General features: G+C 53.3%; 1 protein-coding gene across 4 annotated transcripts; it reads left to right on the top strand.

Moving 5' to 3' along the window:
- The first annotated feature begins 496 nt into the window (after positions 1 to 496).
- Positions 497 to 8,469, top strand: SERPINF2 (serpin family F member 2). 4 transcript variants are annotated; one of them, XM_086359762.1, is made up of 10 exons: positions 497 to 560; positions 1,971 to 2,037; positions 2,183 to 2,221; positions 2,337 to 2,399; positions 2,671 to 2,872; positions 3,471 to 3,614; positions 3,771 to 3,974; positions 4,765 to 4,907; positions 6,525 to 6,729; positions 7,358 to 8,469. In XM_086359762.1, the coding sequence occupies exons 2-10, from the start codon at positions 1,975 to 1,977 to the stop codon at positions 7,768 to 7,770; spliced, it is 1,476 nt and encodes a 491-aa protein (XP_086215888.1). In that variant the 5' UTR covers positions 497 to 560; positions 1,971 to 1,974; the 3' UTR covers positions 7,771 to 8,469. The 4 variants fall into 4 exon arrangements, with proteins under 4 accessions (XP_086215888.1, XP_086215885.1, XP_086215886.1 ...); XM_086359759.1 differs by having other exon boundaries at positions 2,180 to 2,221; XM_086359760.1 differs by lacking the exon at positions 497 to 560 and adding an exon at positions 773 to 835.
- The last annotated feature ends 6,614 nt before the right edge of the window (positions 8,470 to 15,083 follow it).

Genomic DNA, 15,083 nt, shown 5'->3' with positions numbered 1-15,083 from the left:
GACCCCGCAGCTTCCAGGACAGGGATGAGGAGGGGAAGCATCCTGACCATGGTTCTTCAGGTGGTTACAGGGTCCACGGCCTCTAGTTCATGCAGCCCAGAACCCTCACCCCAAGGAGGGGAAGGAAACATTGCTTCTGAGGAGGTGGGATGCTGAAAGAGGCTGCGTCCCTAGACGGCATCTTTTCTCTCCCCTCCCCCTGCCTTCTGGACCCAGGCTGGAAGCAGCCCACCAGGAGCCAGGACATGGGAGGACCAGGGATTCGCATCCTGCATCCTGATCCAGGTTTCCTCCCTTGCCTTTTGTAGCTTCCTCTTCCCTCTTCTTGGGAGGGGGAGGCAGTTCTGAGGAAGAGTCAAGGACACTGGAAGCGGGAACCTGAATGTGACTCAGCCCAGCTCTGTGTCCTTGGCTAGGTCATACAGCTTCTCGGAGCCCGACTGAAGCAGTGATAACCCCCTACTTCATGGGGTCACTGAAAGTCCCCTGTCCTTCTTGGATCTAACCCCCTGATTGAAGACAGGCTCTTGGTCTCCTGAATCTCCTTTCTCCAGGCTCAGGTGGGAGCCTGAGAACCCTCTCCCGGGGTTCCAGGTGGCTGTCCCAGTATTAGATGCCCTGGTGGGAAAGGGGCTTTTGGTCCCAATATCAATGTTTAACCGGATGTGCAGGTCAATATTTACCAGAAGAGAAGGCAACTGGAACAGTGGTTGGCTGAGAGCAAAGGTCCTGGTGGGAGGGGAGGGCTCAGCTGGGTTGGCTGGAGCGGGGCAGAGCGCGGGAGCACCAAGCGGGCCGGAGGGAGGTTGTGTACAGCAGTGAGGAGCCTGCAGAGGTAAGGGCAGGGGGGTGCCTCGGCCTGGAGCTGCCCACCTTGCTGAGGGGTCTGGGCTGAGTTTATTCAGGAGGTTTGTGACTTCCCAGCCTCCTGAGATGATGAGGGGCCAAGGTGGGGGCTTTCAAGGGGAGTCCCTCTGGGAAATGAAAAACTAGAGGTCTTTTTCTTGGCAGGAAGATTTAAAAAACCCAGGTCGGAGATTGGGGCCCTGGCCAAGGGTCCTTGTGTGGGATGCGGAGGGGCCTAGGGGTGAGAGAAAGACGCTTGAGATGGGGGCGGGGTGGGGGTGTGTGCGAGACCCGCTCCGGGGCCAGGCCGAGACCTGCCCATCCCCACCAGTCATCCTGGCTTCCCGGAGTCAGCCTGGGGCTAGCGCGGGGGCCGAGGCCTGTGTTTTCCGTAAGTCCAAAGGTGGCTCTGGCCACAGTCATTCATTGGGCTCAGCTGTTGGGTCAATAAGGCCAGTCTCTGGCCCAGCTCCCCACCCCTACTGAGACCACAGGCCAGCCCACCCTTGTGGACAAGACCAGGCCAGCCAGAAAGGAGAGTTGGATTGGAGCTCTGGGGAGGGAATTCCAGTACGGAGCAGGCTTCAGGACAGGCCTTCCAGAAGAGGGGCCTTGGGAGGCTGACAGCCATCGCTGCGTGCTGGCCCGTGCAGTCAGGGCTCACCAAGACCAACTTAGGTTGGTCTCCACAATACACGTGGGATGAGAAAGGGACTTTTGCCACCATTTTACAAGATAAAGCAGAGCCCAGAGAGTTTAAGGGACACATCCTGGGTCCTCTGCCAAGAGGCGAAGCCTGGATTCAAACTCAGGTCTGACTCACAACTCCCAGCCTTGAGAAATAGGGACTTTTTCTGTTTGGGTAATATTTTCTGCCATGAACCAAAACTCCTTCAGGGCATACAGTCTAAAAACCAGAAAACACAAAGCGGGAAGAAAGCAATTCGGGAGAGAGTTCGAGCAATTCACAGCTCAGAGAGACACGCTGTGGGTGTGGGTACTGCTGCTGGCGTTGTCCCCTCCGCAGTGGTGGCTCAGGACTCCAGCTGCCCATGAGCCTGTGGGTGGGATTCCTCGGCGGGTGCGGGGGTGAGGTAGGAACAGAGCCTTCCCGTCCTGCACAGGAACATGGCGCTGCTCTGGGGGCTCCTGGCGCTCAGCCTCTCCTGCCTGTCAAGCCTGTGCTCAGCGGTGAGCCTGGGCCGAGGTCTGGGTGGGGCAGGGCGGCAGCTCTGGGAGAGGTCGAGGGTCTTGGGGAAAAAGAGGGGGGGTGCTGGGTTGAGGGAGGTCTTGGCTTCAGGGGTTCCCTCTCCTCTCCCCCTCCCTCTCTCAGCAGTTCTCTCCTGTGAGCACCATGGAGCCCTTGGATCTGCAGGTACTGGGGAATGAGGCAGGACAGGGAGGAAGGTCCCCAAGGGCCTCTCCTGTGGCTGGTGCTGGGTAGGGGGCTCAGGAAGGGCTGCTCTCCATCTGCTTCCTCCTTCCTTCAGCTAATGGACGGGCAGGCCCAGCAGAAGCTGCCCCCACTTTCCCTCCTCAAGCTGGACAACCAGGTACAATCAGGTGGGGCTGGGCAAGAGTGGGCGGGACCCGCGGGAGGAAGGCAAATCCGAAGGGCAAGGAAACGGGGAGGGGAGGGTGGCAGTGAGGCTGAGGCCTGAAGGGAGAGGATGGGAGGGACCCGAGGGAGGAACCTAGCCCCCAGAATGCTGTCGCCCATCGGGACAAGGCCCTGCTGTCCCCAGTACAGGGGCTTTGAAGGAAATCTTCAACAGAGCTGACCCCTTGACCCCAATGCCCCCCCCCCCCAATCTGTCCCTGTAGGAGCCAGGTGGCCAGATTGCCCCGAAGAAGGCCCCAGAAGACTGCAAGTTGTCCCCAACCCCTGAGCAGACACGCAGGCTGGCCCGGGCCATGATGACCTTCACCACAGACCTCTTCTCCCTGGTGGCCCAAAGCTCCACCAGGCCCAACCTCATCCTGTCACCTCTGAGTGTGGCCCTGGCACTGTCTCACCTGGCACTAGGTACTGGGGCAGCAGACCAGGAGACCAGGTGCAGACCAGGAGAGCTAGGAGGCCAGAAGGAACTCGCCTCCTTCCCCAGAGCTTACTATCAGGCGCTTCCTCCATCAGGGTCCCTTGAAAGTTTGTTAAAAACACAGACTCGTATCTCCATGAATCAGAGTCTCAGGGATTGGGCCCAGGATGGGCCTCTGGTGATTTTTATGCACGAGTCTGGCAGTTCCAGTGTCTCTTTTGGACTGGAGGGTCTCATGGTGGGACAGAGTCCAGAGAGGGAACGCGATGGAATGAGGTCACCCAGACTAGCAGCAGTGGAGATGGAAGTAAAACTTGGGTGTCCTGACCCTCAGGAGGTGGGAGGAGACAGTGTGGTCTCGTGGGCATGCTCACTGTAGATGTTCAAGGGGGACAGGAGGACTTCCCTGGTGGTCCAGCACTTAAGACTCTGCGCTTCCATGGCAGGGGACATGGGTTTGATCCCTGGTCTGGGAACTAAGATCCTGCAATGCTGCAAGGCACAGCTCCGCCCCCCCACCCAAAAAGGGTTAGGAAAAGACGAGGGGGTGGGAATGCCCACTGCTGCTGTGTCCTCCCTGCTCAGGTGCTCAGAACCAAACGCTGCAAAGGCTGAAAGAGGTGCTGCATGCAGACTCAGGGCCCTGCCTGCCCCACCTGCTCAGCCGCCTCTGCCAGGACCTGGGGCCTGGGGCTTTCCGGTTGGCTGCCAGAATGTATCTGCAGAAAGGTAGGTGTGGGTGGGGGCAGACACTGCCTAGGTAGCTAGGTAGTGCTCTGGGGTGGACAGCGTGAGGAAGATGGACGTGGGCTCAGGCAGTTTGTTGGAACGCTGGTGGCTCTGGAGCCCAAGTCCTGGCAACAGCCTGTGCTCCCTTCTGTGTAGGATTTCCCATCAAAGAGGACTTCCTGGAACAATCAGAACAGCTCTTTGGTGCAAAGCCCATGAGCCTGACGGGAATGAAGGGGGAGGACCTGGCGAACATTAACCGATGGGTGAAGGAGGCCACGGAAGGGAAGATCGAGGATTTCCTCTCAGATCTGCCAGATGACACAGTGTTGCTTCTCCTCAATGCCATCCACTTCCAGGGTGAGCTCCTCCCCTTCTCGGTCCCCACCTGCAGCCCCTACCCCTGCCCTGCAGGCATGCTTTGTTCTGAGGGTCCCTCCTTCTCCCCAGGGCTAGGCTGGGAGGCGGTGGAGATGGTGGGAGATAGGTCGCAGTGTTGCTGGGAAGAGGCCCAGGAACTGGATGGGGCTTTCGTGGAGAGTTCCCTAAGAGGAGCACATGGCAAGCCACTCCAGTATTCTTGCCTGGAGAATCCCAAGGACAGAGGAGCCTGGTGGGCTACAGTCCATGAAGTCGCAGAGAGTCGGACATGACTGAGCGACTAAGCACAGCACAGCCCTGGGAGTAGTGGTAATAGTAGTAGCGTTAGTCACGTCCAACTCTGTGACAGCGTGGACTGTAGCCCGCCAGGCTCCTCTGTCCATGGGTTTCTCCAGGCAAGAATAGTGTCTTCAGAGCATCGTCCCAATCTGGGAACTGAACCCGGGTCTCCTGCATTGCAGTCAGATTCGTTACCGTCTGAAATATAGGGAAGTCCTCCCTAGGAGGAAGTGAAGTCTAAAAAAACCTGGGGTAATGGGGGGATTTCCTGGGAGCAGAGCAGGGTAGGGGGAATGAAAGCCCAGATTCTGCAATCGCTCCAGAGAAGACACCTCAGATCACCTGGGTATCACCTGGCACGCCACTGCCTGGGGCCTTACCCTCCACCTTTTGTCCCTTTAATGGGTTCTGGGTGGGACGGGGAAGAGGCTAGTGGTGTAGACCCTACCTTGGTCCCAGTCTAAATGGCCCTGCCCTCTGTTGGATGCAGGCTTCTGGAGGAGCAAGTTCGACCCGAACCTCACACAGAGAGGTGCTTTCCACCTGGACGAGCAGTTCACTGTGCCGGTGGACATGATGCAAGCCCTCACGTATCCACTGCACTGGTTCCTGCTGGAGCAGCCTGAGATCCAGGTTACCCCTGACTGCTCAGGCTGGGCCTGGGTGCTGGGAGGTGGGAAAGGAACTGTGCAGCTGTGGACCACCATACGGTTCAACAGTGCACCTCACCTCCCTTGCAGTCTTGTCACTGGGGCAGGTGGCTCTGAAAAGTCTCGCGGGGCCCTCACCCAGGGGGACTGAGACTCGAGTCTCTTTGAGGTTCATTCCTTGGGCGTTACTTGTGTGCAGACTCTGTCCCAGGCACTGTGGTTCAGTGGAGAACAAGGAAAAGCAAATCCAGGGAAGACGCACAGTGCCTGAGCAAACGTAGATCAACAGGATAATTTCAAAGAGTGGGGGGAGGTATTTTAGCTAGAGTGGTCAGAGAGCCTTCTTTGAGGAAGAGACATTGTTGAGGCCCCTTTGGCTAAGGGGATTCATTTCAAGGACCTGTGGGTTGTGGGGCAGCACAAGCTCTCAGCAACCCGAAGCCTTTGAGATGCGACTTGAGCTCTCGCATGCTCCTTAGAAAGGAGGGTCTGATTGGGATGGCTTGGTCAGCTTCCTGATGGAGCGTTCTGATTAGAGAGAGGGCTATGCTGTGTATCTCAGGCGCAGCCTCCCGTGCTTCTAGCCTAAACATGGTCCCCTTGGCCTGAGCGAGCACTGGTCCCTGGGCCAGTCAACTGAGGTGGCAGTGTTGGTTAATTTCGCAAGGCCGTGACTGAGAGGGGCTGTGGGCAAGGCGGGTCCCCTGGAACAGTGTCCCAGCCTCTCTCCAGTTCACCCTGACACGTGGACCATCTGATTCACCTCCCCACCAGGCTGTGTCCTGCCCACACTTCCTTCACCCTTTAATTTTTTAAATTTTTTGTCTGTGCTGCTTGGCATGTGGAATCTCAGTTCCTCAACCTGGCATTGAACCTTTGTACTGGAAGCGTGAAGTTTTAACCACTGGACCACTAGGGAAGTCCCTTCCTTCATCCTTTAGTCTCCATCCTTTGCCCTCCTTGGCCCTCCTCTTCCTCGCACCCTCTGCAGGCTGGCCCAGGCAGCCAGATACTGGCACTCCCCCTCCCACCGCAGGGGTCCTGCCCCCTGGGTGCTCTGCCTGGAGGCCGAGGGGTCACATCCACTAGGGCCCGTGGAGCCCAGTGCTTTTCACCCTTCTTGGGCTGCAGAAACACCCATTCACATGAAATCTTACCCCAAATCACAGTATAAATAGGCAGCCAGGCAAGTCACTGTTGGAGGAGAAGGGAGTAGAGAGGGTACCCGCCTCCAGCAGGGAAACCTGGTCCATTGTACACAGGGAGGAAGCGAGAGGTGTTCACCGGGAGTTCCTCATCCCGAGTCACGGGCTGGCTGGCAGCAGAGGAAGAGAGAGAAAACCACCATTTATTGAGTGAGCACCGCCTATGTGCAAACACTCTGCTAGAAGCTTTAACAGTGTATCTCTTTCCATTACATGTCAGCTGGCAGTGTGGGCAGGTAGTGTCACTCTGCCCATGAGGAAGTGGAGGCTCAGGGAGGCCCCCTCCCCTGACACACCTGTGAAGGATGGGCTGTCTCATAAGGGATGCTGGCCCAGCTCCCACCTGGGCCTGGGCGCTTTCTGGCCCTCATGGTGTCTCCTTCCCCTGTCTGTAGGTGGCTCATTTCCCCTTTAAGAACAACATGAGCTTCGTGGTCCTGATGCCCACCCGCTTTGAGTGGAACGCGTCCCAGGTGCTAGCCAACCTGACCTGGGACATCTTGCACCAGCCCTCACTGTGGGAGAGGCCCACCAAGGTCCAGCTGCCTAAGCTGCATCTCAAATACCAACTGGACCTGGTGGCCACCCTCAGCCAGCTGGGTAAGGAAGCTGGGCATGGGACAGCCCCCCCACTCAGGCTAGGTGGGGTGGGTGAGGAGGAAGTTTCCAGCTGGCAGGTCAGAGTCAGAGCTAGCCTTGTGTCCTGGACTTTTCTGGGGCTTGGGGAGGTGAAAACCTTTGGATCCTCTCTCCTGGGGAGGGGTGCGTGGCCCGGCCATTGAGGGCCTGCTCTGCCCAAGACTGAGCACTTTATGTAAAGAATCCTGAATGGAAAACCAGAGTAGCACATGAGCCTCCCTGGCTCCCCTGCAAGAGGCACGGGAAGCCCACCATGTACAAGGAGCTCAGTCTTATGGGGTGGACAGGTGAGGAATCAAGTACTTAGAATTCAGCATAAGTGCTAAGATAGAAGGCTTCTCTCCAGTTCACCTGGGAGAACACTGAAAAGGCACCAGGCACCTATCTGGACTTTGGGGCAGGCAATCAGGGAAGGCTTCCTGGAGGAAGGGGCCTTTAAGCTGATACATGAAGGTTAAACAGGAGTTAACCAGCCCTCTGTGAGTTCAAGGTGTTCCCTGACCAGGATGCCAGACACCCTTCCAGGCAGGTCCAGGCAGCCTGTGGGGCAGAAGGCAGCTCTGACCAGCCATCTGCTGCCCTGGGGCAGGCCTGCAGGAGTTATTCCAGGCCCCGGACCTACGTGGGATCTCCGATGAGAGGCTGGTGGTCTCCAGCGTGCAGCATCAGTCGGCACTAGAGCTCAGCGAGGCCGGCGTGCAGGCGGCCGCGGCAACCAGCACGGCTATGTCCCGCATGTCCCTATCCTCCTTCATCGTGAACCGCCCCTTCCTCTTCTTCATCCTTGAGGACAGCACGAGCCTGCCCCTCTTCGTGGGCAGTGTGAGGAACCCCAACCCGGGCGCGCAGCCGGAGCGCAAGGAGCAGCAGGACTCCCCCGACGGCAAGGACTCCTTCCAGGATCACAAAGGCCTCCCCCGCGGAGACAAGCCCTTCGACCCAGACTTGAAACTTGGGCCGCCCTCGGAAGAGGATTACCCTCAGCCTAGCAGCCCCAAGTGAGGGGCTGTGGCCTCCAGCATCCCGAGTCTCTGCTTGGACCAACATCTCAACTCGTGTGACTCTTTCCAAAAACAGCTTTGTGGGATTGGGGCTGGGGGCCTGGGGAGGGCAGTCTGGGAGAGGGGAGGAAGGGAGCGTTCTCTTGTCTCCTCTTGGGTAGTTTGGGGTGGGGTGGCGCTGGGAGGAGGGCAGGCATCAGGGAACCATGGGCCTCGGTCCCACATCGCTTCTTCCAATGGGGCCCAGAGGGTGTCCTGGTTTGGGGCTCAGACAGAGGGGTAGCGGTGGGTCATTTTGTTGGGAAGGTAGGTAGTTTATTCCCTAGGGCAGCTGTGTGCCTCCACACTTGTTTACCAGAGAGGGAGGGACAGGGAGGAGGGGACACCCTGGCCGAGGAGAGGGGGCGGCTGTCTTGAGGTTGCACAACACGGGTGGAGGTTGAGCTCCCTGCACCACTGCCTCCTGAGCTGCCCAGGGCCCACCAGCCTCCCGCTCACTGTCACCTCAGTCTCCCCGCTGGTCCTTGGAGGTACCAACACTGCCAAGACTCCTCTTCTTCCTTCTCCCCTCTGCCCCCTCTGCGCCGTGTCTCAGTGGCTGAGAGGGTGGGGAAGGGGGGGCATTAGCTGCCAAAGGCTCTTTTGTAAAGTTTTTGTAGTGATTTTTATGCCACCTGAATAAAGAATGAATGGGCCTGTCTGCTTTGATGTCATTGTTTGGGCTATGGGTGTGAGCACAGGGTGCTGGGGGAATGCGGGAATGAGGCTACCGAGCAGACGCGAGGAGAACCACTCTGGGCTCCGGGAAGCAGCCCTCTCCGTGCCACGTCTGGCCTCTGGCCACTCGCCAGCCCTTGTCCAGCGCGCAGGCCCTCTGACCTTGCCAGCCTGGCTCTGCTCTCAGCCTGGTCCTCTCTCCGGGCCTCAGGCAGCCGGCAACAAAGGTGGCCCAGAATAGCGCCAGCCTCCTGGTCTGGGAGAAGAACTGGCAATTAGGGAGCTTGAGGAATTTCTAATTACACGCCGGCCCCCTCTGTCAGGAGCTGGCGCCTGCCAGCCTGGGAAGGGAGGGGAGCAGGCGGCTGGGAGCGCGGGCTCCAGCTGGAGACTGTCAGTGCCTGACGATTTGGGGGAAGCAACTGGGGGCACTTGGGCACAGGGCTGGGGGCTGAATGGCTGTCCACGTGGGTGGGCTCTTGTCTGTGAGTGCAGGGTGTCTGTGTGGCAGCAGCCACTTGCAGCCCTGTGGTGCAGTGGTTAAGAGCAAGTCCTTAGGACGGGCTCTGGCTTCTAACAAACCAGAAGGGTGGGGAGATGAGAAATAAGTCAATTAGTGACATACATGGTGTGTCAGAGGGGGATGAGTGCTCTGCTGAGAAGTAAAGCAGGGAAGGCCTCCCTGAGGAGGTGACTTTGGAGCAGAGATTAGAAGGAGATGAGGGCAGGCACTAGGGGAACATCCTGAAGAAGAGCATCCCAGGCAGAGGAGTGGGAGCTGCCCAAAAGGTTTAGGATGAGCAGGAGATCCGTGGGGCTGGAGGAGAGAGAGAATTGTAAAGAGATCATTGGAAAGTTACTGGAACAAATTGCCCAGCCTGCCAGCTTAATTTTCCCACTCCTGAGTTTTCTTCAGTTCTCTCCTGTCTATTCGGGCTCTAGCCAAAATTTGGCTCTAGTCATCACACCCAGGGCTGCCTTGACTACATCTTCTGCCCTGTACATACTTGTCAGGTGCCTCTGCTGGGCCCAGCAGCACCCCACGCTCTGGGGCTGCAGTGATCAAAAAGCCGACAAGATCCTCCCCGACAGAATCTAAACCTGGTGGGTGATTGGTCCGGTCCGGCAGTCCCCCACCTCCAGGATCTAATGACTGATGATCTGAGGCGGAGCTGATGTAATAATAATAAAGTGGACAAGAAATGCAGTGTGCTTCAATCATCCCCAAATCACCCCCTACCCCGCTGGGTCCGTGGAAAAACTATCTTTCACAAAACCGCTACCAGGTACCAAAAAGGTTAGGGATGCTGGTCTAGACAATAAACAAGTTAACATTTTGGATTGAAGTATAGGGCTTCCCAGGTGGCTCAGTGGGTGAAGACTCCATCTGCAATGCTGGAGACACAGGAGTCGCTGGTTTGATCCCTGGGTCAGGAAGATCCCCTGGAGGAGGGCACGACAACCAGCTCCAGTACTCTTGCCTGGAGAATGCCATGGACAGAGGAGCCAGGCAGGCTACAGTTTATAGGGTCACAAAGAATCAGACGTGACTTAGCAACTGAGCATGCACGCATGCATAGTATGCTGAAGCGTAATGAGCTGGACATGACACAGCGATGGAACAACAAAAGCGTAATGAATTTGTTTCACAAACCGAGCGCCCCGTGCCACCAGTACCTAGGTCAAGAAACAGTACTCATTCTCCTGACTCCTGGTAATGGACCAGTTTCTCCTGGTTTTGAACTTGAAATAAAAGAAGCACACAATCCGTGCTCCCTTGTGCCTGGCTCTTTTCGGTCAACCTCCTGTTTGTGAGATTCATCAGCGCCATGTGGATGGCAATTATTCACTCCCTGTGGAAGACTTTAATTGAGGGGCGCCATGGTCTGAAGTAAGCTCTGGAAGGCTCATTTGGCTGTTGTGTGAACAGACTTTGAGGGACAAACGCAGGAGGAGGGAGGCTGGTTAGCAGGCAAGAGTCGAGTTGTAGGTGGCTTGGCCCAGGGTGCTGGCTGTGGAAATGCAGGGAAGTGATCAGACTTCAGGTATATTGTGCAGGTAGATGTTACAGAATTTGTGCATAGATTGTATTGGAGATAAGGGAAAGGAGAGACTCGCAGATGTAGGGTTCATCATTCAAATCTCCGGATTTTTGTCTTGAGAAGATGAGTTTTACTGAGATGGGAATCTGAGTGAGGGGCAGACTTTAGGATTGACTGGAGATGTCCATTTTGAACATGACTGAAATGCTACATTGATACAGAGCAACCTATGTCCCATTGTGCCTCGGGCAGTTTGAGTTATGCCTGTGGTTCCAGTTTAATTCACAGCACCTATTTTTGATCTTAGAAGTGTTTGGATGATGAATTATAAGCTCCTCTCACTTGCTGGGCATCCATGTGGTTATGTCAAAGTCGAGGCTGCAAGTGTGTATTTGGGAACATACAGATGCTTTGAAAGTCATGGAACTGGCTGATGTCACCTAAGAGGAGATGGAGAGAGAAGAAAGGGGGATCCCAGAATCAAGCCAGCAAGGAAGATGGAAAAGATGGGGCTTGTGAGATGGAGAAAAATGGGAGGATGTAGGGAGTCAGGGTTTCAAGAAGGAGGAAGAGTTGGCTGCCTGCTGCCAAGGGCAGAGATGTCTGCTCCTTTGACAGCAGTTTCAAAGGAGAGCTGGGCACAGAAGCAGGTTGGAGGTTGAGGAGGGAAAGCACGAAGACGGTGCCGATGCCACGGTAACTAGCTCTGTCCTGTGTGGGTGGGAGGAAGGATGGAGAAACGGACAGTAGCTCTAAGGGAGGCGGCAATAAAGGCAGTGCCTTCCAACAGGGGAGTAACAGGCTATTTTACGGCTGTGGGATGGTCTTTCAGAGAGGGGTACGTTGATTGTGCAAGAGCGGGGTGGCCCATACAGTGCTGCTGTGACATTCTTGCCACGTCCTTGTGCACATATGCAATCTTTTGGGCTCAAACACTTAGAAGTAGAATAAATGAGTTGTGGGTTTGCATTTTCTTGCACTGCCAGGGCTGCCTCATACAGTCATTATGATTATTTTTCCGAAATTTTGGCTGCACTTGGTCTTTGTTGTGGCGTGTGGGCTCAGTTGCCCTGCAGCATATGGGATCTTAATTCCCCGACCAGGGACGGAACCTGTGTCCTCTGCATTGAATTCTTTTTTTTTAATTTATTTGGCTGTGCCAGGTTTTAGTTGGGGCACACAGGGTCTTTTAGTTGTGGCACACAACTCGGTTGTGACATGTGGGATCTGGTTCCCTGACCAGGGATTGAAACCGGGGTCACTAAGCATGGAGTCTTAGCCCCTGGACAGTCAGGGAACTCCCACGCTAGATATGGTTATGCACAACTTTGCCGTTTGTTGCCAGATTGTTCTTCAGAGGGGTTATATCAATTTACGTTCTCATAAGGAGGGCCCATGGAGAAGGCAATGGCACCCCACTCCAGTACTCTTGCCTGGAAAATCCCATGGATTGAGAAGCCTGGTAGGCTGCAGTCCACGGAGTCGCTAGGAGTCGGACACGACTGAGCGACTTCACTTTCACTTTTCACTTTCATGCATTGGAGAAGGAAATGGCAACCACTCCAGTGTTCTTGCCTGGAGAACCCCAGGGACGGGGGAGCCTAGTGGGCTGCCATCCCTGGGGTCGCACAGAGTCAGACACGACTGAAGCGACTTAGCAGCAGCAGCAGCAGCAAGGAGGGCCCAAGAGATCCTAGCTGTCTGCATGCTCACTAGTACTTGGTATTCTCAGAAGTTCCAGTTTAGCCCATCTGAAGAGTGTGAAGTACACTCATCAAAGTATGGTTTTAATTTGCATTCCCTTGATTAGCTGGTGAAAAAAACATCTATTCATAAGTTTATTGGACACTCAGGAGTCTTCATCTGTGAATTACCTGGGCCTGTTTTTCTGTTGAATTGTTTTTATTTTTTTATTGATTTGTAATTATTGCTGTGTTACAGTTAGTAATCTTTTTTGTCAGTTATCTGTGTTACAAACATTTTCTCTTAGTGTGAGGCTTGTCTTTTCATTTTGTTTTATGGTACCTGTTCACGAGAACAAGTTTCTAATTTAGTGCCAAATTTATCAGTCTTTCACAATTTGTGCTTCTTTTGGTGTCTTGTCTGAAAAAGCATTCCTATTCAGAGATCACAAAAAAATCCATCTATACATTTTTCGAAAATGTTTACATTTTTTTCCTGTTGTGTATATCTGTTTGTACTTGCTTTTTTTTTTTTTTAACGGGAGAGAAGGAACGAGTGGCTTTATTCCTTTGCCAGGCAAAGGGGAAACGCAGTAGGCTAGTGCCTCAAGAACTGTGGCCCCTAAATTTGTTTTTTAAGCCATTAAAATTATCTTTGAAAGGATTCATACAAAAGAGATTATTATTACCTGTCTCCAGGGAGTATGGACTCAGGTGACTGGAGATCAGAGTGAAAAGAGAACATTCTCTTTAGATAGTTTTGAGTTTTGAACATATGAACAAAATACCTATTCAAAAATAAGTTGAATAATTTAAATAAAAATTCATTAAAAAGGTGCTGCAAAAACAGAAATTGTTTTTAAGAAACACTTAAATCTCTAATGTACCTACAGTTAATTTTTGTGTATGTTGTGAAACAGGGATCCAACTTCAGCTCGTCCACAAAGATAGTCATGCCTTCCCATGTTTCTTATTACTCTTTTATTTGGGGCTTCCCTGGTGTTCAGATGGTAAAGAATCTGCCTGCAACGCGGGAGACCTGGATTACATCTCTGAGTGGGAAAGATCCCTGGGAGGAGGGCATGGCAACCCACTCCAGTATTCTTGCCTGGAGAGTCCCATGGACAGAAGAGCCTGGTGGGCTACAGTCCATGGGGGTCACAAAGAGTCAGACACGACTGAGCACATTCTTTTACTTGACTTTGCCAGGTCTTAGTTGAGCCACATAGGATCTTCCATCTTCATTGTGGCATGCGGGATCTTTTTTTTAGTTGTGGCATACAAACTCTTAATTGCAGCATTTGGGGTCTAGTTCCCTGACCAGGGATCAAACCCAGGCCCCTGCCTTGGGATCGTGGAAATTTGACTACCAGGAAAGTCCCCTTCCCATGTTCCTATGATTAGCTTATTTGTATTCATCATGCAAAACTCAGATTCATATATTCCAACTTTGCTGCCATGATAACATATAGAGCAATGACATCCATCAATGAAAATCACATATGCAGTTTAAGATTTCTAGAAGTTACATTAAAAAAGAAATAGGAGAAATTAATTTTAACAGTATATTTATTTAATCCAATATATTAATCAGGGTCAAAGTTATTGCTATTATTCACATTATTTTTCATACTAAATATTCAACATCTAGTGTGTATTTTACATTTACAGGTGATCACAGGAGCTCTGTGGCCACCGTGGTGAGTGGTTATCATACTGGATGGCATGGCTGTAGACAGCTATCACAGAACGTGCCACTATATTGGAAGGATCTGGGCTCATATCAGCCTCTGTTTTTAGCCAGCGAGCTTCTGAAGGACGGGCACCAAATCTTAATCGTCTATGCACTCCTTCTCCGTGTACCTAGAGAGTGATTTGAATAGAGGTCCTCAGTTTTTGGTTGGAAGGATTGAACTCTGACTGCTTTTTCCCTTTGTAAAAAATCGGGGTATACTTGCTTTACAAGGTTGCACAATAAAGTGAATTAGCTATATGTATACATTTATCCCCTCTCTCTCGGCCTTCCCTGCCCCTGACCCCACATCCTACCCACCTGGCTCATCACAGAGCACCAAGCTGAGCTCTCGTTGTTATACAGTAGGTTCCCACCAGCTGTCTGCTTTACACATGGTAGTGTGTAGATGGCGCTTCCCTTGTGGCTCAGTCAGTAAAGAATCCGCCCGCAATGTGAAAGACCTGGGTTTGATCCCTGGATTGGGAAGATCCCCTGGAGGAGGGCATGCAACCCACTCTAGTATTCTTGCCTGGAGAATCCCCATGGACAAAGGAGCCTGCGGGGCTACAGTCCACGGGGTCACAAAGAGCCGGACACAACTGAGTGACTAAGCACAGTGTGTTTACGTCAATCCCAATCTCCTAATTCATCATAGTACCCCCCACCCCTTGTTCACATGGCCATTTTCTGTGTCTGTGTCTCTATTCCTGCCCTGCAAATAGGTTCATCTGTACCATTTTCCTAGATTCTATATATGTGCGTTAATGTACAATGCTTGTTTATCTCTTTCTGACTTCACTTTGTATGACAGACACCTGGTTTATCCATATCTCTAGAAATAACCCAATTTTGTTCCTTTTTATGGCTAATATTCCACGGTATATATGTACCACATCTTCTTTATCCATTCATCTGTCGATGGAGAACGCTGACTGTTGACACACTTTTCTTTACATAAATCTCAACCTGGTTCCCTGGGGAGCTCTACCCAGGGGCCCTAGATCTGCTCCCTGGAACCTCACATGAAGTGTGTGTGTGTGTGTGTTAGTCTCTCAGTTGTGTCCAACTCTTTGCAACCCATGGACTGTCGCCCAACAGGCTCCTCTGTCCACGGGATTCTCCAGGCAAGAATACTGGA

The sequence above is a fragment of the Bos grunniens genome, chromosome 19 (assembly GCF_055505025.1).
Source record: "Bos grunniens cultivar Pamir isolate PY7600 chromosome 19, Bosgru_T2T1.0, whole genome shotgun sequence".
NCBI classification, from domain to species: Eukaryota; Metazoa; Chordata; class Mammalia; order Artiodactyla; family Bovidae; genus Bos; species Bos grunniens.
Note: the sequence above shows the minus strand (reverse complement) of the source record. Positions and strands in the feature narration are given on the sequence as shown.